This window comes from Panicum hallii, chromosome 9 (genome assembly GCF_002211085.1).
Source record: "Panicum hallii strain FIL2 chromosome 9, PHallii_v3.1, whole genome shotgun sequence".
NCBI lineage: Eukaryota > Viridiplantae > Streptophyta > Magnoliopsida > Poales > Poaceae > Panicum > Panicum hallii.
Window position 1 is genome coordinate 58,482,360 of NC_038050.1, and position 22,247 is coordinate 58,504,606.

General features: G+C 44.7%; 2 protein-coding genes across 2 annotated transcripts; one reads left to right on the top strand and one right to left on the bottom strand.

Moving 5' to 3' along the window:
• Window positions 1-8,386: 8,386 nt before the first annotated feature.
• On the top strand, window positions 8,387-11,500 carry LOC112874600 (uncharacterized isomerase BH0283-like). Its single transcript, XM_025938024.1, has 6 exons — window positions 8,387-8,520; window positions 8,618-8,863; window positions 9,611-9,913; window positions 10,101-10,262; window positions 10,852-10,935; window positions 11,048-11,500. Exons 1-6 carry the CDS (start codon window positions 8,491-8,493, stop codon window positions 11,153-11,155), a joined length of 933 nt encoding a protein of 310 aa, XP_025793809.1. The 5' UTR covers window positions 8,387-8,490; the 3' UTR covers window positions 11,156-11,500.
• Window positions 11,501-11,656: 156 nt separating this feature from the next.
• On the bottom strand, window positions 11,657-14,169 carry LOC112874599 (peroxidase 70-like). Its single transcript, XM_025938023.1, has 4 exons — window positions 13,912-14,169; window positions 13,586-13,777; window positions 13,044-13,209; window positions 11,657-12,166 (listed from the first exon to the last, which is right to left on the bottom strand). Exons 1-4 carry the CDS (start codon window positions 14,167-14,169, stop codon window positions 11,769-11,771), a joined length of 1,014 nt encoding a protein of 337 aa, XP_025793808.1. The 3' UTR covers window positions 11,657-11,768.
• Window positions 14,170-22,247: the final 8,078 nt, after the last annotated feature.

Here is a 22,247-nt window from a genome sequence, read left to right on the forward strand (position 1 = left end):
GCCATCGCTACCACAGCCGCCTAGCCCTCTAGCCGCCTGCTGCTGCTGCTCCTCCTTCCCGGCCTTTCCTTTGAATCCAAGCAAGGGCCCTGCGCCCCTGCTCCTGCACCATCTTCGCCCACCGCCATCATCATGTTTTGTCTCGTGCTATGCGCGGAGCCATCACGCTTACCGCCCGGCCGTGTCGACAACAAAATGTATGCTAAAATTAAAATCCTTGGTTGGTGTCCCCGTCTCTGCTTTCTCCGGTGTGCATGCAACACTGCCGGATCCAGCTTATTTAATTTGGAGGATATATACTACTCCCTTCGTTTTCTAGATTGATAGAATTTGCTATGCATCTGGATATAATGTATGTTTAAGTGCATATTAAAATTTATAAATTTAGAAAATTCAAAATGAACTATATTTTGAAATGGAAATGAAGGAGCATGTACGTTGTCCATGACAACAGGTCAAAGCCCATCGGAGGATCCCATCCTTGAACTTAGAAGTGACTGAACGCGAACGTTTTCCAGCTTACTGTCGACATTCAAATGGGTTCCAGAGGGCCCCCGAAATAAGGCCCAAAGCAGTTCCCAACGGGGCGTCAGTTAAATTCAGTTGTTGCTTGGGTATGCCAAATGTTAGCCCTATCAAAACTGGTTTCACACAAACCTGTTAGATTGTATCTCCAAATTAACCTAAGGTTGCTTGAGATCCAAACGACCATGTACAGAACGGATAAATTCTATAATTCGTAGCATTTATATATCCTCCAAAACTATCACAAACTGATCAGGATGGCGTCCACGAAGCTGCATGCATGCATGCATGCTTTGGCATACAGGAAGTTCAGGGGCTGCTATGCGGAAAAAAATTCTCTGGAATCCCGATCCAGAGCCACCGTATTGGAGCCCCTCACAATCGATATGTGCAGGCCCACCAACAGAAGCCGCGTCCAGGCTCCCGTTTCTCTTGCGGCTCGGTCGTTCTCCAGCCAGCTCGCACATCCATCCCGAAGGAAACGATGCAGGCTACGCAAGGTAGGTTCCGTGATTTTAGTAGATGCGGTGGCATGGTGTTGGAACAGAAGGCATCAAGGTGCTGCCACCGATCGGATCACCTCGCTAACTTCGGCGCTTGGCCTCGCCCACGTGATTTACCGATCGGATCGCCTCGGATCGGAGATCCTCCTCCTGTTCTCTTGTGCTTCGTCCTCTCCACCGTTTCTAGACTTGGTCTGGAGTCTTGACTCGCGCCGCAACAATGGAGGAAGGAGGCCATGAAAACTCCGTAGCAACCGAGGAACAGCAGATAACACAGGTAGATGGCACTCCTTTTTACACGTATTGTAATTACAATCGTATTCTAATTACTATCGATCTCATACGGCATATATATGATAGATGACAATGAACATCGATTCTATCACAATGGAACAAGTGGCAGATCCGCACGCATCATCGTTGTCCGTCGATGCAAACACTCAAGGCAATGACAACACGGTACTGTAATAAATTAAATTATATTATAATAATGTGTCTTTTATTCTAAGCATATTTTTACAATAGGTTGTTGATAAAGATGGACAACATGTGATCGTTCCTAAAGTCGGAATGTCTTTTGCGTCCGAGAATGATGCTTATGAGATGTACAACACCTATGCTGGTACAGTTGGGTTCAGCATTAGAAAGAGTGTTATAAAGCGTCGAGCAGATAAAACTATATACAACAGAGTTATAGTTTGTAGCAGCCAAGGACATGCAGAAACAGGATCATCACATGCCACTGTAAGGACGGGTTGCAAAGCTCTTATAAAGTTTACTGTCAGCAGAGAGGGAATTTGGACAGTGCAAAAGGTTGAACTTAATCACAATCATACTTTAGCGACACCAAAAAAAAAGCACATGCTAAAGTCACAACGACAAGTTATAAATGCAGACAGACATCTGATTGCTCAAATACGGGAAGCAGGGATGAAGCCAACTCAAGTTTATGAGTTCATGAAGCAGTTTTACGGTGGTGCTGATAAAGTTCCCTTCTTACAGATGGATTGCAATAATGAGATTGGTCGCGAGCGAAAGAAGTACCTAGAATCCAATGATGCACAAATATTGTTGGAATACTTGAAGAACAAGCAGATAGAGGATCTTGCATTTTTTATGCCATGAAAATTGATAAGCACGATGGAAGGATAGCTAATTTTTTTGGACCGATGGTCAGTCCATCATGGATTATGCAAGCTTTGGAGATGCAGTATCGTTTGACACCATATTTCAGACAAATAAGTTTGAAATACCTTTTGCTCCGCTCCTTGGAACTAACCATCACAAGCAAACAATAATTTTTAGGGCAGGGTTGTTGTTTAATGAAACTATTGAATCATTTGTTTGGCTGTTCCAAACCTTTTTGACTGCAATGTCAAGCAAGCATCCAAGCACAATTTTCACTGACCAAGATGCAGCCATGGCAGGAGCAATTGCTTATGTATTCCCAAATACATGTCACCGGCTTTGTTTGTGGCACATCTATCATAATGCTGCTAAACATCTTGGTCATGTAATTCATAAGCATCCTGAATTTCTATATGCTTTTAAAAGATGTGTCTATGAAGATAGATCAGCGGAGTATTTCACAAAGAAGTGGAATGATTTGTTGTCGACATATGGATTGGAAGAGAACTCGTGGATGCTAAATCTATATGATTTGAGAAGAAAGTGAGCTGCTGTTTATCATAACTCTTTTACAGTGATATGACCACGACTCAAAGGAGTGAAGGTATGAATAATATCTTTAAGAAAAGATTTTGTAGGAAACTAGGCCTTTCTGAACTCCTTGTAGAATGTGATAAGGTTTCTGCTTCTCTACGTGAAAATGAGTTGGATGAAGATTTTAAATCACTTTCAAAGGTGACAGTTATTTATGTCCCAGAATTACCATTGTTAAAGTCCGCCTTAGAATCATATACTAGGAGGATATATTCAGAGTTCGAAACAGAATTTAAATAACAGCATGAATATTCTTGTAAGTTGTTATGGACTGAGAGGTCAACATCGACATTTATGGTTACGCATATGCATTCAGATTATGGAGCAACAACTGTGTTGAACATTGCAGATATGACCATTACATGCTCTTGCAGAAAGTTTGAATCAATAGGTATGTCTACTCATCAAATTATAATTTCAGTTCTAATACATATTGCTGACCACTAGCTTCCATTTCTTATAGGTATACTGTCCAAGCATGCCTTCAAAGTATTCAATATGAATAATGTTTTCATTTTACCATCTCAATATATACTAAACAGATGGACAAAATATGCAAAAAGAGGATATTATGTTGAGAAAAAGGGAGAATGAAAATTTGAAAGTACGTGCTGCACGTATCTCTTGAATGGCAACATCACTTGCATTGAAGTGTTCAACATCAGAACCACTTCCTGATGATTTGGAGAGGGCATTAGAAAATTTGGAATCGATGGCTGATGATTCATTAAACAAGATGCGAGAAAATGAAGTTTCTTTCATTGGTTTGAATGACCATGTTATAGGTACAAAAAATAGTGCAATATCATTTAGAGTTCCTCATACAGTAAAAGGTCCGAAAAGTAAACGAGCAAAGAATGTTGTTGAAAAGAATACAAGGAAGAAAAAGAAAAGTCATCAAGATACTGGTTTATTTCTACATGTATTATTTTTAGCAGCATCTCATGTCTTTTAATAGCTGTAAATATATTTCAGATGTTGTTGAAAAGAATATAAGGGAGATAAAGAAAAGTCGTCAAGAAAAAGGTACTCGTTTATTCCTACATGTATTATTTTTTAGCAGCATCTCATATCTTTTAATAGCTGCAAATATATTTCAGACGTCGTTGAAGAAGAAACAAGGAACATTGGGACAATAGTGGTGGTAATGTGGCAATACCAAACAGTTCTACCAATAACTTGATCAACTTTCCAACCATTGTGCAAGGAGGATATACAAGTCTTTTGCTTGGTCTTGATCAAGATGCTTCAGCTGCACGGAAATTACAATTTAACACGGGAGCAAACGATACAATTTGACAGCCATGTCACTGAAATTTCCTTGTTACACTAATAAATTCAATACATTGTGTATGGTACAATATACAGCTGTTCTGCCTGCCTGCTGTGAAGACACTGAGTTCTGTGTGCGTATTTGTTTTGTCAGTAGCTTAATTTGATATTCGACCGTTGTCTCGAATTTTGCTGATTATTTTGTATGGAACATATGTCTATGATAAGCAACTTCAGTGTCAATGTATTCAGTTTTCTTTTCTTCTTTTGTCCAGTATATAACAATAAAATTCTTCTATTCATCGTTGTGTAAGCGTGAGCGTTTCTCTAAAAATTTCTCGCTCCGACCTAATCAAGTACTTACTGCTGAAGAGTGAAGAGAATCCCCAGGTCATCATCAGACACTTGTAGCTCAAGCATAATCTGAGCCCATTTCGAAAAGGAACGATCAGAAAAGGCAAGCGATCAGTAGTTTCTGAAAATGAAGTTACAGGGTAAAGCTTCAAGGAAGGTACAGGTGCACCGATTGATCCGTATCATCCTCCTGCTGCAGGCTCCAAGCCAAGCAACGAATCCAATCAGCTGCGGGTTCCTGTGCTGCATCATCAAGTATATCGCACACCAGCTCGCTCCGTTCCAGTGCTTGCGCCAACCTCTACTGAACCAGCTGCTCTGTATGCGACCGAATCTTCCCGAATAGGCAGTGGCAAACAGCCTGCGCGCTAGCTGAGCAAGGAAGAAAGGGCAGTGAAGAAGGGAGAAGCGGCGACGGTAGATGGGGATGGGAGAGGCGACCACGCTGATGCTCTTGTCGAGAGAGACGGGCGAGGATTTTGCGGCCACCACGGACGGGTGACGCGCCGGCGGCAAGCAGGGACGGGTGAGCTTGTTGTCGGAAAGGGAGAGGCGGCGAACGCTATGGACGGGTGAGGGCGACGGCAGGACGGATGTGCGAGCCGGCTGGAGAACGACCGAGCCACAAGAGAAACGGAAGCCTGGACGCGGTTTCTGTTGGTGGGCCTGCACATATTGATTGTGAGGGGCTCCAATACGGTGGCTCTGGATCGGGAGTCTAGAGAATTTTTTTCGTGCTATGCATGTTCTGCCTAAGAGATAACAAACTACCACCCTTACCCTCCCAAGGCTTAAAAGCCTCTTTACTTTCTGCGAAAAAAATATATTCCAAGAATACAGCAAACTCGTTCCACTTGCAAGCCGCTAAAAATATTTTTTAAATGGAATGATTTTTTTCCAAAGAAGAAGAGAAATATTCCAAGAATATAGCAAAACTGTTCCACCAATAAGCCATATATTGTTTTAATAAAAAAAATCAAAACGTTTTAGTCAAATAAAAACTTGTTCCAAACCAAAAAATGGAATATGTTCCAAGAAAGTGACATAACTGTTTCGAAATTTAGATTACAATAGATGCGTAGCATAGAATAGGGAAAAAGAGGAAGAGGAAATAAAATGTAAAAAAGACCTAATGGGATGAATTTGTTTCAAAATGGCTAGTGGGCTACTTTCAGCCTGTTTGGGTGGAGTGCGATTGACTCGCACCTAGCTATAGCTAGCTAATGGAAAGGAAAATTCCCGTGAATTTAGGTCTTTAGGAGGAAGAAAACCGGAAATGTTCGGAGTGGCACGCACGAGTGCGATGCATCGCACCGTAGAAGCAGCGTCCGAGCCGCTGCTAGGTAGGCCTGCAATCCATGTTCTTCTTCTCCATCGCATCTCGCCGGAGTTAGGAAACGAGGGGCTACCGGGGTTCTCCAGCGCCTCGGGTCTTAGAAGGGGAAGGGGAAGGGGTCGGGAGGTCGACAGGCGATGGTGGTAGGTTGTTGGATGGTGTGGCGCGGCAGCGGTGAGACATCCGGTTGGCCAAGGCAAGGCGCGGCAACCGTTTGGACTAGCGTGGCGGCCGGCGGCGGCAGACGGAGGTGGCGAACGAGGAAGACTGGCGGGATAGAGGACGGGGGCAGGGGCAAGCACATCATGAGCTGTTGTAGGCTTCTATAACCCACCCCCCCCCCCCCCCCCCCCCCAACACACACACACACACACACACACAAACTCCTCAAGTAACGTCCTGTTGGGCTGAAAAACACACACACAAATACGCCTCCTAATACATACCTAAATAAATAATCCCGCATGTCTATAATCCATTGATACTAGAATTTAAACTTTGGTGAAGTTATACCCTCACATTTTTCACCACAAAATAAGAGAAAAAAGATTCCTGAGCCATTAGTTCGTTTCTAATCATAAAAAGACCTTTGAACAAATCCTGTTATGATCTATGAATATGTTTCAGCTTTGATTGTCAGTAGCCTAGCCTAGTCCGATTGTTATTACAGCTTCTGCCTGCTCTTCCCGCGCATCTAGGCCTCTAGGGTGTTCAAGCCGGATTGGTAAATCAGGCTGAATGTGCAGGTTTATTTACTTCACTATTTTTTCCCCATTAGCAGGTTTGGGGCGGTTTTTTCCAACTCGTCTCGAATGAACATACATGGCTAGTTGGCTACCCACTGCTGCACTGGTGCATCGTAAAGTTTCTTTGCTAAGATTATTCATGAAGAATCCCTGGAACCCACCATTCGAAAAAACAGTCAAAGTGCCGAAGTGCGTGCCGTTGCAGGCGCACCACCCAGCGCAAGAGAGGAGCGAGACGTGCTGAAACCGTGGCGGCACGCTCACTTTAGCAACACCAAAAGAAAAAAAAAGAAGAAGAAGAAAAACAGTCAGGTGCGCGTGTGAAACTAGTCATGCCATGCCATACGTGGACGAGGTGCGCAAAAACGAAATTCAAGAACTCCATTCTATAATGAAAATTATTATTAATCCAGGAATGTGCCAAAGAAAAAATCATTCTAATCGAAGCATGTATACGCACTGAATTTAAAGCGAGCAGGGGATGGATTGGCCAACAAAGTTACGGAAAACTCTATAGCAGCAGAAGAGCAACAAGGTGAGGCCCACCCTATCAGAAAACCTCTCCGCGGCTACGGCGGCCCACGAATCAAATACTCGCTTTGCCGCATCTCACTCATCGTCGTCCTCTCAGGCTGTCACCATGATGAACAAAGTGCTCCGTGTAATATATTTTTTTCAAAACACGACACAAGACGCATTTATTCATATACATGCACGTATATTTACCTATATCATACATGCACGTAACCTTATGAGCAGATTGAAAAATTGACCTCACAAATCTTAAGATTGAATAAGATACCATAAACATCTAGCTATCAACAGGCACGCGGCTTGCTAGTAAAAAAGATAATATTGTTTAATTTCTAAAATAAATCTAGAAAATTCGAGCAACATGCCGAGTCGAATACTCAAGCATAGGTGAACAGATTTCACCATAAGAAATTTTATCAGATCAGCTGACTATTCAATTCGCTCATAAGTAATATATTAATCATGAAGATTAAGCAAGAAGTTGAGTTCTCAATACTTGCAGTTGTCACAAACGTTGAGTCACCTCTCTACTAAGTAATAGGTTCACTAAACATGTGCGTGTGAGCGAACTAATTAGAGCTTAGCTAGTTGTGGTCTTGTGTTGGAATATGTACATCTGAGTTCGAGTTCAAATCTTGACAGTTGTGTTCGTATTTTTCTGAATTTAACCAGCGTTATAGTAAAATTGCATGCGTATAGTGTATTCGTAAGGGTGAGTGTGCTTACGTGTATATGAGCATCTACATCTGTACTATATTTTGCAAAAGAAATAAAATAAAAAATAAAAATGGAGTACTACATAGCCGAGCAAAACTAGATTAATAAAAGTAGCTCTCTCTTCGATTACTATCAACAGCGTTGTTGTCTCGTAAACGACGACTCATCAGTTGTTGTCAGCCGGCTTGCGTGCCTTCAAGAACCTCGGAATAGGCACCTCGCTCAGATCTGGTGACTTTAAATTAAACAATCAATCAATTATTCTTACTATATCCTAGCTTTTTTTGTAGAGCTGGGCGTGCTAGTTTCGTCGAAAGTGCAAATGTCCAACGAAACAAGGGTCAAATCATAGTGAAATGGTCAAAAGCAGAGCAACTCCAATAATAATTCTAAAATCAGATCCTCCAAGCTCCAAGTGCTAAGTGCCAAATAGGAGATGCCTGTGTTTTCCAGAAGTTTCAAATTTATTTCAACTTCAATAATAATCCTTAATTCTAACTATAATAAAGGATTTCTAGAACTTCGTATAAATGGAGGGTGGAAGAAGGGATTTGGAAGACTCTAGAAGAGAGAATTTGTATGTCTCGTTAAAATAGAGAGCCTAGCAGAGAGAATATGCTGGAGTGCATTTTTTATTTTTTATTTTTGATTCTCTAAATTTAAATTTGAGAGGTGCTGTTTGCTGGAGTTGCTATAATATTTAGCCGCCTCCTGCCTGTCACTTCGTCAGCTCCCGCGCAGCGTCAGCGCCTCCGCATCCGCGCTCCAGGTGCTCGACGAGATGCCGAAAAGAGCCTTCAAATACGCTGTGGTCAGTCAACCTTGCTTCTTGCTACGGTCTCGCAAGGATCCGCTCCTATCACCAACCAGCAGTTCTGACTGTTTCTCCAATGGTTTGATCTCTGCAGGTCGATGCGTTCACGGACGAGCCGTTCAAGGGCAACTCCGCGGCCGTCTGCCTCCTGGAGGATGGCGCCGGCGACGGAGGAGAGCCTGTGGACGAGCGGTGGATGCAGGCGGTGGCGGCAGAGTTCAACACCCCAATCACCGCGTTCTTGGTCCGTTCCGGTCCCACAGGGGCCGGCGGCGGCGGCGGCGCTGCAGGGTGTGGCGCTGCCCAGTTCCGTATCCGCTGGTTCACTCCGATTCGTGAGGTGATTGTTTCCGTCACAAATCTTCCACTTCCTTGCTTCAGAATCTGCTGACTTTGGGGTGACTGGGTGAAATGGAATCAAGCAACATGAGCTGCCGTGTCACGAAACAGAGAAGCGATATGGCAGGCCTTCGCATGCATTCGTAGCTCTGTGACAGCAGTTAGTAGGAGGACTGGCAAAATTGGAATGTATTCTAGAGTAACCTTGTGCCTTTTTTTATGTTGTCTGATTGGCCTAGGAACGGGTATACGATGCTCCTGTGCGATACTGTTCAATAAATTCAGTTTCATATGGATCCAATGTTTTCAATGTATCTAGAATATAGAAGTCATTTTCAGCACTATGGGCGGCCTTTATAAGAGGCTATACAAGAGATGCATATGTTTATTTGCTAATTATTATAATTATTTTAAAAAAAATTGTTAGTTTCTGACTGATGAGACATGTTATGGAGCTTTAGTGTTAAATACGTACTCTTGCAACTCTTTTCTTTTAGAATAGCACTCTTGCGACTTTCTTATAACATTCTGTTTGCCTTGCAACTTTTGATATCCCTCTAGTCTCCATATGTTCTGAAGAGTTTTTTTTTTCTCCTGGTCATGTATCCCTTCAGACAACAGCATGTGAGGCTAACATCGAAAAGAATTAATTCTAATACTTCCATACATGGAGAGCCTATTTTTATAAATTTAATCTTTATCTCACTCAATTTTGGAGAAAACTTACTTTACTTGGTTAATTGTGCAGAGTGAACTCTGTGGGCATGGAACATTAGCTGCTGCACATTACTTGATAGCATCTGGCCTTGTGGAGTGTGATGCTATAGAGTTCGTAGCAAAATCTGGACGTCTAACAGCTAAGAAAGTCACTGTATCGAACGATGCAAGTCCTTCTGCAGAACATTGCTCAAAGTTCATGATAGAATTGGATTTTCCTGTTATCCCGGTGGCAAAGTGCAATTCTGCAGAGATATTACCAATTCCTGATACTTTTAATGGAGCTTCGGTTATGAATAAGCTGCAAACTGTCTCTGCTTTCTCTGATCTCATTGTAATTCCTCTCATCCTCCACTAATTCAATCCCCCCATTTTATTTCAAATTAAAACTCTTGTTTTGACTGCAAACCCTCATACATAAGTTTGTTTCTTTATTTCTAATCCTCAGTTGCAATTTTTTAACCTTTTAGAAATATTAAAATCGTATGAGTATATTGTAAAACTAAGTTTCTCCTTTTCAGGTGGAAGTTAGTTCGTGTGATGAAGTTGGTAATGTTTGTCCTAACATTGCTGAGTTAGTCCAGTGTCCTGGAAGAGGCGTCGCCGTTACAGGCCCAGCTCGTGAAGGATCGAGTTATGATTTTGTCACACGTTTCTTCAGCCCAAAATATGGAATAAATGAGGTAATAATGCAATATAAACATGTGTTCTATCATGCTAATATTGTTATTCAGGGAGTTTTCTTCTCAAATTGTTATTCCGGGATGTAGTATCTTAGTTTGCAACAAGTTTCACCTCTCGTCAAAATGAATGTTTGAGTTAGGAAGGAATCCAGCATCCACAGATTCTGGTCAACTAGTCCCTTCATAACTTTATCATATTGAGAGTTATATATTTCATGACAAGCTACAACCATATTTTGGTTTGAACATGAAGAGCTGTGTATCATTATATTAAAGAAGAAAAAGAGGGTATAAAAAACCTTACAATTTACAAACACACTCCACACACACACACACACAGGTTGTCAGTTTACATCCGTGCCTTTGAGAGACATTAGGACACAGCCTCGGCCTAAATCACATAAACATCCTGGACTCAGTTCTTAGTTCTCACACAAAATAAGTTACTTTAGCATCAAAGAACCCTCTATTTTTCTTTAGATGATGATAGAAGAACTCTATTTGCTTTGGATATTATGTAATTGTAACTGATAAAAAGTGAAGTTTCTTTTTTTTCTGATGTCCTGTTTTGTCCATTTTTCTTACTCAGGATCCAGTATGTGCTAGTGTACACTGTTCCTTGGTTCCTTACTGGGGCAAGAAGCTAGGGAAAGAAAACATGATAGCCTTCATGGTATTAAGGACAAGCTTTCAAACTAGTCGATACATTGATATGAGATATCATCCTTCAGATTGGAACTTATCATAATACATACACATCTTGTCTGTGTGTTGTCACTTGTCAGGCCTCCCCAAGGACTGGAACACTGTATCTGCAATGGGATGAGGAAGCCCAGAGAGTCCGAATCCGAGGAAAAGCTGTTACTGTCATGGTTGGCACCCTTCTTGCCTAGAGTCAGTTGCTGCTTGATCATTAAAAAAAACTGTAATTGGGCCCAGGAACGTAAGTACTCTGTTTAGTGGGGGAACATTTAATTTGGTTCCCCTGTCCAACTATGAAACCTGAATATTTCAAGGTAAATGGCCTATGCATGCATGGATGAAGACCAAATAGAAGATGAAAACCCTGAAGGTTTTTCTTTGAAAAAGATGTTAGGAGTTTACCCTAATCTGTTGGGATGGAGAACAATCAACTACAACTGAGTTCGTCAATAACATAGAAGTTTACATGGTTCATAATAGTACATGTAACTTGGATTTTCCATTTGAGTTACTTGTCTTGCCAAATTGTTTGTTTCCTTGTTCCTGTCCCTGAATGTATATGTAGATGAACTTTGCAATTGAAGGGATGTCTGCTACATTTTGTTTGAAACAGAAGAGGCCATGTCATCCAGTGCCCTGGATTGGCAATTGGATCATAAGCAGCAATGCAATAGCCTAGTATATGAATAAAATATGTAGTATATATGAATTCTAATTAATAAAAAAAATGATATACATACGAGCGTATACTCCATTTCAAATATACCCCACGAGCCGCAATCAATGCGATCGCGAGTTGCTTAATTAATTGTTTACTCTCCGGCAGTTGACCCTGATCTCGCCGTCCGTGCCGGTGAGCGGGCTGGTGCTGGCCATCTTGACCATCGCGGCCGCGAAGTCGCTCCCCCACCGGCCGGCGTCGGACGCGTACGCTCGGACCAGACCGTCCGTCGCGCCGCCGCCGAAGAGCGCCTGGTCGGAGTGCAGCAGCCCCCGCCGGGAGAGCAGGTTCTCGAAGTAGCCGTTGTCGAAGTCGTCCGGCGACGACCCGTCGAGCGGCTCCAGCGCGCCGTCGCCGGCGCCCCCCGCCCGCGCCGGGCAGCTGCCCCGCAGCGACGCCGCGAAGGCGGCGTCGAGGTCGGTGTCGTTGTAGATCCGGGCCCGGCAGTTCTTGCACTGCGCCCGGCCGACGGTGTGGGCTCCTGCAACGTACGACATGCGCGTGGTGACGATCGACCGATGAGGCGATCATGGATGGAGGGATGGAAAACCTTAGGCTGTTTGCTGTCGCGTGCGTGTATGCATGATTGCGTTGTGGACGGAAGCGCGCAGCTGGTGGTTGGGCGGTCGCGTGATCGATCGAGATGATCGCGCACGTACGAGGCTAGGGGTTGTAGCTAGGCAGGTGACGCAGGCTCGTCCAAATGTTGGCAGGTCAAGTTGCGAGCAAAAAGGTGGTGGTGAGTAGGATAGAGAGACAACACAGCACGTCATGGATCACCGGGTTGAATTAGTCCGTGCATGCAGACGAACAATGATGCATCGTGCATGTATAGGTAGTATCATGAATGCATATAGATGTATAGCTAGTATCATGTTTTCGTTGGTACACGACGCATACTATACATATATCATATATGATGTGCACGTATGTAGCTAAGATCATGAGGTCGGGACGCCGGGTAATCGGGTGGTGCATGTTCTACAGCTTACTGTGAATCTTCAATCTTGGTAGCTACCTGACGACAGGGAGGAGTGTTCTCATTTGGTCGCATCGCACTGCCCGGAATGAGTGCAAGATCTAGTTCGCTGCAGTGTCGATTTCAGCTCTCCCTGTGTTTTTAGATTTTTTTTTTACCGGGACATGCCATGTGATCTATCTAGCTAGAGCTGTAGATGATGATGATCTGCGTACCATGTCGAATTCAGTCAGTGCGAGCAAGATCTAGGATGGGACGTGCCATCCGTCATCTTAGCCTGCCTGCTGCGAACCTATCTATACGTGCGTTGCACAATGCAGAAAAAGGAGATCGATCGGATTGCAATCTTCAAGTGTAATAATAACATGTGCACATGTACCTGAGAGGGCGACCATGTCGGTGGTGCTGAGCCCCTTGTTGGCGAAAGCGTTGAGGAGGCCGTTGAGGTTGGCGGTGGGGCCAGGGAGGTCGCTGTTGGCCAGGGACGCGCTCGCCGTGGTCGCGTCCCGCCTGCCCAGGGGAACCGTCCAGGATGGGCCTCCCAGCTGCACCAACAGGCCGGACGTACAATGACATCGTCAAAGAAACCTTCTTTTTCTCTTTGACGTTTTCTTTTATTTTTCACATGTGGGCAATGCAAGTAGAAGAGAAATTAAAACTGCCGTTAAACTTTGACATCGGCGCGCCATCACTGTCTGTTCAGTTCCATGATAGGCCGCAGTTGACAGATTCATGCTCTGATGCTCACATTCTCTCACTTATGTAGTGCAAGTAAAAAAGAAAGAAAGAAATTAGCTAAGCACTGCACCGGGATGTAAATCAGATAGAGGTGTGCCTTCATTTATAGCTGATCGATACACGGTCCTCTTGCGTAGTAGGAGTAGTAGAGACGAGGTAGCAGGTAGCTAGCGGCTGGCTTACCTGTTCGACGGAGTCGCGGGCGGCGACGGCGAGGATGTCGGCGCAGGAGACGGTCTGCGGGCACATCAACTCCAGCAGCATCTTGATGTTGTCGATGACGTCGAAGCCGCGCAGCGACCCCGCGTTCGGCCCCGCTCCCTTCTCGCCGGTGAAGCCCGCCGTGTCGTCCAGCAGCACCGACGCGTCACAACCCTGCCGTGCGTGCATCAGATAGCGTAGTAGACATAGATCTTCCATGTACTCTACTATAGGTATCATGGAGTAGATATGTACTAGATAGATTCATCTAGGGAGGATGATCGAGATGCATGATGGTTCATCATTACCTGCACGAAGCAGTCGTGGAAGTGGAGCCGGAGGAGGGAGGCCCCCATGCGGCGGTCGAGCAGTACCGCCGTCGCCACGGCGGACCTGATGGTGAGGAGGGCGGCGGGGCAGGACGCGTCGTAGTAGTCCTCCGACGACAGCTGCGCGCTCGCCACCGTGGCGGCGGCCGCCGCCAGTGCGAGGACCAACAAGACCGGCACGCGGCGAGGGAGAGGCCGGGAGCGGGGGTGGTGCTTGCGGGAAGCTGGAGGAGCCATGCCGTAGTCGCAGTAAAAGTGGCGTCTCGCTCTCGCCGCGCAGTCCTGGTTTGGGAGTAGCCTGCAGTGCAGTGCAGCGTGATGCCAGAGAGTACATATTTATAGGCAAGAAGGGTGCACAGACAGAGACAGTCAGCCCCTTAATAATGCATGACACGATATGCCACCCCTTCTTGTTGGAAAACAGAGTATCCACTACATTTGTTCATGACATTATTACACTTCTGTTATTTTTTTAATTACACAGTACAACTCAGATACTCACAATACACGCATACTCACACGTAGATTTATAAAAAATAATGATGTATTGTTCGTGATTAGACGTAATAAATAAACATTGATGAATACAGGGATTAAATCCAAGAAAATATGTTTTCCTGGATATTATTAGGAGTAAGAGTACTAGTCTTGCGCTAATAAGGAATACATACAGCCATGGGAAAAAGGAAACTGATTTGTTGGCATAACTTATTAGGTCGTGCTTGTGTGCACAATTCTCTATATTAAAGCCCGGCTCCGTAGGTACAATACTAGAATGAACGACCTCATGTACATGTCAGGGGTACATGTATACCGGAAATGGTTTACTCAAAAATATTCAAGCTTCTAAAATGAATTCTCAAGTCTATCAGCTTGGGAAAACCATTTGTTATATTAGTTATATTTTCTGTCAATCTGTGCGGTTCTGTTGCATAGTTGTATAGTGACTTTTCTTGATATATATATATATATATATATATATATATATATATATATATATATATATATATATATATATATATATATATATCAAGAAGCTGCAGTCCCATCATTCATATATATGACGAGATTAAAATGCAACAAGGTGCATTCTCTGTACAAAGTGCACCCATCTTACCATTGTAACCGAGAGACTACATCTATTGCAACTAAAAGAATAGACCAATTGCAACTGGACGGAACCGATTGTAACTGGGTGCGAACCAGTTACAACTGGACGCGAACTAGTTGCAACTCAGACTGATCCGGTTGCAACTGGACGCGAACCGGTTGCAACTCAGACCGACCTGATTGCAACTGGATATGAACCGTTTGCAATTCAAACCGATTCGATTGCAACTGGACACAGTCCAGTTGCAACTAGAACTTTTCACAATTGCAACTGAGAGGGTAGGTGACTTCTCTATACAAAATGCACCCAGGTGCATTATAACAAAACACTGTATATATATATATATATGACAAGTTTTATCTACACTCGCTTGTAATTACTCTCACTATTAGTATTCCATCGTGCGTATGTCCGCATACTCATTTATCACTTTGAGTACGTTCATATACTAATTCTAAGATACTTCAAAGGGATATGTAAGAAAAAAATTTAAAAGCATCCCTATTTTTAAATATATCATGATTATATATTAGTACTGGTATATAAAAATGAGTATGTCCATATACTCCATATATGGTCACATACAAAGTATATACCATCACAGATGGTCTAGTATGATCATATACACCTCGTAAGTACCTTTCGATGGGTCAGATACGCCCTACATCATGAGGTACACATGGGCATGTATATAGACATACTTATTTTTATATACCAGTGCTAATATATAATCATGATATATTTAAAAAATAGGGATGCTTTTGAATTTTTTTCATACGTATCCTGTCGGTGTTTAACCGGCTGCCCACCGAGAGATATACCCAAGGTGGTAAGTTTTGGGTGAGGGAACGCCGAGATCAGGAACTCGAAGGTGCAAAGAACACAAGACTTTAGACAGGTTCGGGCCGCACGGAGCGTAACACCCTACGTCCTGTACGGTGGTTTGTATTCTCTTTGGTGTAGAATGACCTAATGATCTTCTGTTTTGAGGGGGTCCCTGACCTCCCTTATATACCCGAGAGGTCAGAGTTACAAAGATGCTAACCAACCCCCACCGAGGGATCACACCAGAACTGATCTCGAGTAGATCCTCTCCGTGTTGGTTAGCCCTATCTCCTATTTAAACGGGATAAACAAGAGATAAACAAAATGAATAAGAGATAAGACGGGGTTAATCTCTTAGACTACGTAATGTGCCCAGCCCGGTGGCCCCGGGTCTGACAAGCCCCCGAGCTCTTCGTAGCTGAGTACCGCAGGCTTATCGAGTACTTTCGAAGCAGTCTTCGACTTCTTCTGAAGCTTCGTCTTGAAGACCTTCTTCGAGTACTTGCTTGGCTGCATCGAAGCTATGAGGTGTTCATGCCCCGAATTTTTGTTATGGTGTGCGATTTAAAAATCGCACTCCATATGGAGTAGCCCCCGAGCCTTAGGTTGAATCGGAGAATCAGGCTGAGGGTCCCATTAGTCTGTAATCCTCCTTATCCTTCAAAGAAATTTGAAAAATAAGTAGTCGATGCCACGTACCCCGCAGCCCCCGAGCCTTAAATCCAAATCCCACAAATATGGAGATAAGGATCTAAAAACCGTGGCATTGGTGTTACTCTGGAATTCTGAGAAAAAACTCTTCGCCTCTGCATAGCGAAATTAAGCATCCCGCTGGTTTATTTAACCGTGCGGTGGCTTAGAGTTTCTTCTGCACTCTCAGTCTTCATATGAGTCGTTTTCGAGTAGTTTTACGGCGTCCAGCCCCCGAGCTTACAAGCCAGGAGAGCCGAATGAGTCATGTCGAATAGTGCGCATCGCCCGGCCCCCGAGTCTGAGAACTAGCGAAACTGCGATGGCACGCCGCGCTGCCTGGAGGGTTGTTGCTGAATCTTGACCTGAAAAAAGACAATGCACACATTATGTAGCATAATGCGAAGATACCGAGTAGTACTCAGTAATAATATAAATACACCAAAATTTATTTGGTGTAAAAATTTCGCGTCTTGCTCTTGCTAGGCCATGTAATTTCCCCGGGCAGTTAGCCTGTTACGTTTAAGCACCTGATCCCTGATGGCCGTAGACCATAGCGTAGGGAGCTTAGCCGCATGCACGCGTAGGAGCATAGGCTTACAGAAGAGTCGAGGTTTCACGGATTAAGGCGTGTGCTACCCGAGTACTTTAGCAACCGTTAAGAGAAGACAAAGAAGTCGTCATGAGACAAAGAGGATGCGCAGTGCGCAAAGATAGTCGGCGAAGTGTAGCTCTGGAGGGTTTCATGCCCATCGAGAGTCGTACATGGACAAGTAATCGATCATGGTGTAGCCCCCGAGGGTTTCATGCCTGTCGAGAGGCGTACCTAAAAAGGTAGCCGATCTTGTGAAGAACAAGTCAGAAAAGGTATAAATCACTTAGCTTGATTCGTGGACGAATGTCGACGAAGCCGTGGAGCTCGTTGATGAAGCTGCGACGATTTGTTGATGAAGCTCGACTAGTCGGAACCGATTCCGACTAGTTTTCAAATCGAGACGAGTAGTTGATGTAGTCGTCGGCGAGCTGCCGATCGTCCTCGCGAAGTCGAAGTAGTCGAACACGTTGCTGGCGCGCGCGGATATTGCGGCACAAGCCGAAGTTGAGCCGGGTCGTCGAGGTCGACGGCCGCGGTGCATCGACGTTGCAGCGCAAGGTGAAGTCGAGCCGAGTAGTCGAGATCGATGACCGTTCGCTGAAGGATCCGATCTCGAACTCGATGAATGGATCCGTCGATGCGCATGCGTGAAGGTAGCAATCCACCACCTGGTGAACTAGAAAGATGCTATCGAGTTCGCCGGTGGATCTTCGACGCGCTCCCCTACCTGGCGCGCCAGCTGTCGGTGTTTAACCGGCTGCCCACCGAGGGATATACCCAAGGTGGTAAGTTTTGGGTGAGGGAACGCCGAGATCAGGAATTCGAAGGTGCAAAGAACACAAGACTTTAGACAGGTTCGGGCCGCACGGAGCGTAACACCCTACGTCCTGTACGGTGGTTTGTATTCTCTTTGGTGTAGAATGACCTAATGATCTTCTGTTTTGAGGGGGTCCCTGACCTCCCTTATATACCCGAGAGGTCAGAGTTACAAAGATGCTAACCAACCCCCACCGAGGGATCACACCAGAACTGATCTCGAGTAGATCCTCTCCGTGTTGGTTAGCCCTATCTCCTATTTAAACGGGATAAACAAGAGATAAACAAAATGAATAAGAGATAAGACGGGGTTAATCTCTTAGACTACGTAATGTGCCCAGCCCGGTGGCCCCGGGTCTGACATATCCCTTTGAAGTATCTTAGAATTAGTATACGAACATACTCAAAGTGATAAATGAGTATGCGGACATACGCACGGTGGTATACTGATGATGAGAGTAGCTACACACGAGTATAGAAAAAACTCATCCTATACGCACACTTCATTAGAGTAAAAAAAGACTCCTATCCTTGCATTGGTGCATTACCACCACATCTGATGATCTGTGTGTTATGTTATTTTCTTGGCCGCTGTGTGTTGCATCACTGGCCCGACTGCTATCACATGCCAAAACTTTTCCATTCCGATGATGTGTCAAAAACTCAGCATGGAACCTGCGCGACCTTGCCGGCGGGTGGTTGGCTGGTTAGAGGCACTAGACAAAGGAGGTAGCTTTGCTAACGTGTTGGCAAGTAACAGGTCCCTAAAACGCCATGCGTTGTGACCAAGCAAAAAGAGGACGAATTAAGTGCCAGCTCCATCGTCAGTTCATCGTGTGTGTGTGTGTGTGTGGACGGGTTATTAACACGGCTGCATCACCTCTAAGTAGACTTATTATGACACTGATTTTAGTTTGCGTGATCCTATCATTTCCTGTCATCTTTAAATTAGTTTGCAACCTAAAATAAGTGCCATAATTAAGCCTAGAACTCTCCATGATACCTGAGTAACAGATTAAAGATGACCGGAAATGGAAGGATCACGCAAACTAAAATAAGATGCATAGGACAAGGAGGAGAGGAGGAATATACATAATGGCTCCATCTTATTGCCGTTCTGAATTTGGAAAAAAAAAACATCCATCGCACGGAAAAAGGGTTTTGTTGGGTAGGGGTTGAGTGTTCACTATTGCATTTGCATACAAGTCATGCGCCTCCATAAATACACCCAGCAAGTGCACATGCGCGAGCAGCTAGCCATCAGGAGGAAGAAGAAGGTGAGGATGGATAATCGATCGATCACATTCCCTTCTGGAGTACACAAACCACACACGCGAGATGATGCCTGGTCGATCGAGCTGCGCTGTTCGTTGTTAGTTGGGATTCAATGCAAGTCGCTTCGGCCAGAAGCTATGCTGCTACAGTACATATATATGTGTGTAGAGTTTTGTTATAATGCATATGGGTGTATTTTGCACAGAGAATGTACCAACTCTCTCATTTGCAACCGTGACAGTTCTAGTTGCAACTAGATTGTGTTCAGTTGCAATAGGATCAGTCTGAGTTAAAACCGGTTCGCATTCAGTTGCAACCGGATCGATCTGAGTTGCAACCGGGCTGCGTCTAGTTGCAACCCAGTTGCAACTTGTTAGCGTCCAGTTGCAATCGGTGTATTCTCTCGGTTGCAACTGCAGGGTGGGTGCATTTTGTACAGAGAATGTCCATTATTGCATTTTAGTCTTGTCATATATATGTGTATATATGTATATGTATAGATATATGTATGTATGTATAGATATATGATATATATATATATATATAATTCTCGTGACTACAATCCTAAAGGTTCACCAATCAGTGGCGGGCATATGCATTCATTGTTAACGCCCGTCTTTTCTGTTGCAAGGACGCGTCACATGCTTAATTATTCTCCGCGCGCCTAATTGCGATGCGTCGTTCGGGTTAGCTCAGGCATCGCGCTCGGTCGGTGCTGCTCGTTGCATGTTCGCCGGCGGCGACCGACGCCGACGTTGTCGCGGTCGCGGCCAAACTGGCTCCGGCTGTGATGAGACCCGTGCGCGAGCTGGCGGGATCTCTGTTGACTCGGAGGTACGACGTGATAGATGAACAGCGCAACGCGAGGACACAAGGGCACCATCTGCTGGGGAATCCAAAACCGCTGGGTGTACGTTAGTTAATGGGGTGTGATTTGGAAGATCCACCGATCCATTGTTCAGTGTTCAGCATTTGCAAAATAATTAATTGCCCGTCTTGATGTGCACAGTACAGGAGCTAAGCTACTAACTTTCTGATGTTGACACCACAGTGCTACTCCCTTACCTTCTCGTAGAGGGGTTTTCAAAATGCATTTCTCCCAATTTCTTAAGATCTATGAGCACGTGTTTGTGGATGGTGGGTTGAAATGGATTGGAACAAGTTCGACCTCCTTCGATCCACGTTTGGTTGCAATTGAAGGTAGGCTGGATCCATCCCTGAGGGGAATATTTCTATCAGATGCGGGTCGAGATGGCCCCCCCGAAATCAAGCGGACCATCCCGACCCACTTGGACCCGTCAGCGCCGTCTCGAGTTCGTCCACAAGGTGAGCGCATTGGCGATGGGGCTGGCCACGGCCGGCGTGGGTGGAGGCGAGGCTACGGCCGATGCGGAAGCTGGCGGAGGCGCGGCCGCGACCGGCATAGGTGAAGGCGGAGGCGGACCGCAGCCGGTGCGGGTGCGGGAGGAGGCGAGGCCGCAGCACGGCTCGGGTGGAGGAGCGTCGCGGCACGGGGCGAGGAGCAAGGGGGGGGGGGGGGGGGGGGCGAGGCCGCGCGGGCGAGCGGCCGCCACGGTCGTGCTCAGGGCGAGCAGCCGCCGCGGGCGGCGCAAGTGAGCTCAGGGCGCGTCAGGGGAGGAGTGGTCGGAGGCGAGCAGCCAGGGGGCGGAGCAGGTGAGACGGGGCGGAAGGAGGAGCAGGTGCTGGCTAGACGTGACGGAGGGAGGAGCGGGCGGAATTGAGGGAGAAGATGAGGCATGGAGGGAGGAAAAAAAATAATAGAGGATGAAACGTGTGGTCCACCGATGACATGTTACTAACGGTGTGAAAATTCCATCTATCCCATCTCTCTTGAACCCTCCAAACAAACAACAACCGGATTAGACTCATACCTCTCAACCAAACACGAAATGGGTTGAACCTAACTAAAAAAGTAGGATGGAATCAACCCATCCCACTTGATCCCAAACCAAACACATGCTAGTGCATGCGTGCCAAAAAAAGAAACCCTAGAACTAACACCGGCAACTTTTTGTGAGTTTTTCATATCCACTAGTTGGGGAGTGCTCACTATATCCACCATGATGACTCTCATCTGACACTTGAATATTTCAGATTAGGGCTAAATTTTTATTGCAAAAGAAAAGGTTGAGCATAAGTGCATAACCCACTCTACAACTTGACTCTTTGTCTCAAATAATCTCAATTTAAATTTTTGAAGTTATCGATCAGGTCATGAATTTCAAATGTCAAAAACATGGAACATTAACAGTTCAAAATGTTGACTTTGAATTTAGATTCAAAGTTCAAATTTATTTCTGAATACGTAAATGCAAATGTTTAATGTGTTTAGCTTTATTTATGAATTCCATAACTCATATTCCAAGAGGCACAAAATTATCTGTACATTTAGATGTTAGCTGGAAATTTTAAATTCCAATAGGCATTGAGGTCAGTTTACAAAGTCTCATCGCGTCCAATTAATTGGATCTAGGTATATGGCATCTTCATAGAATAATTTATATCACTAAAGAGGCACAAATTGGAATGTTATGGAGTGGCAACATCACTGTCTGTCATGCTAAAAATGACGTGTGTGTAGGTGTCATCACTTCGTGCAATGATCGACTGATGTGAAATGTGCCTCATTAGGTTCCTGGAATTATACATAAATTAATTGATATGGAACAACAGTCTATACCAGCATAGCTGCGTCGTACCGTGAAACCAGTAATAATAAAGTTAAACTTATTTTTATTCTTTCACCAAAATTATCCTGGATGGTATACTCAAATTATACCAGAATTTTTGCGCCATGGAGAAAAGTTTTTTTAGATGAATTTTTTTTTTTGAAACATGGAGAAAAAGGTTGGGGAACTGAAGCCATAATTCGCGGAGCTGGAGGTTGAAGAAGAGCAATAATTGGCGGAGCTGGGCCTAGCAAAGGTTTTGCTAATTTGCTATTGGTGGGCCTCATGTCTGAGCCCACAGCCACAAGCCCAA

Excerpts from the sequence above, each read along its gene's own strand:
- LOC112874599 (XM_025938023.1), bottom strand. The coding sequence starts at position 14,169 with ATGGCTCCTCCAGCTTCCCGCAAGCACCACCCCCGCTCCCGGCCTCTC. Across the intron at positions 13,778-13,911 it reads TCCACGACTGCTTCGTGCAG|GGTTGTGACGCGTCGGTGCT; the intron begins GTAATGATGAAC and ends CACGCACGGCAG. Across the intron at positions 13,210-13,585 it reads CCCGCGACTCCGTCGAACAG|CTGGGAGGCCCATCCTGGAC; the intron begins GTAAGCCAGCCG and ends CTGTTGGTGCAG.
- LOC112874600 (XM_025938024.1), top strand. The coding sequence starts at position 8,491 with ATGCCGAAAAGAGCCTTCAAATACGCTGTG. Across the intron at positions 8,864-9,610 it reads GGTTCACTCCGATTCGTGAG|AGTGAACTCTGTGGGCATGG; the intron begins GTGATTGTTTCC and ends TTAATTGTGCAG. Across the intron at positions 10,936-11,047 it reads AAAACATGATAGCCTTCATG|GCCTCCCCAAGGACTGGAAC; the intron begins GTATTAAGGACA and ends GTCACTTGTCAG.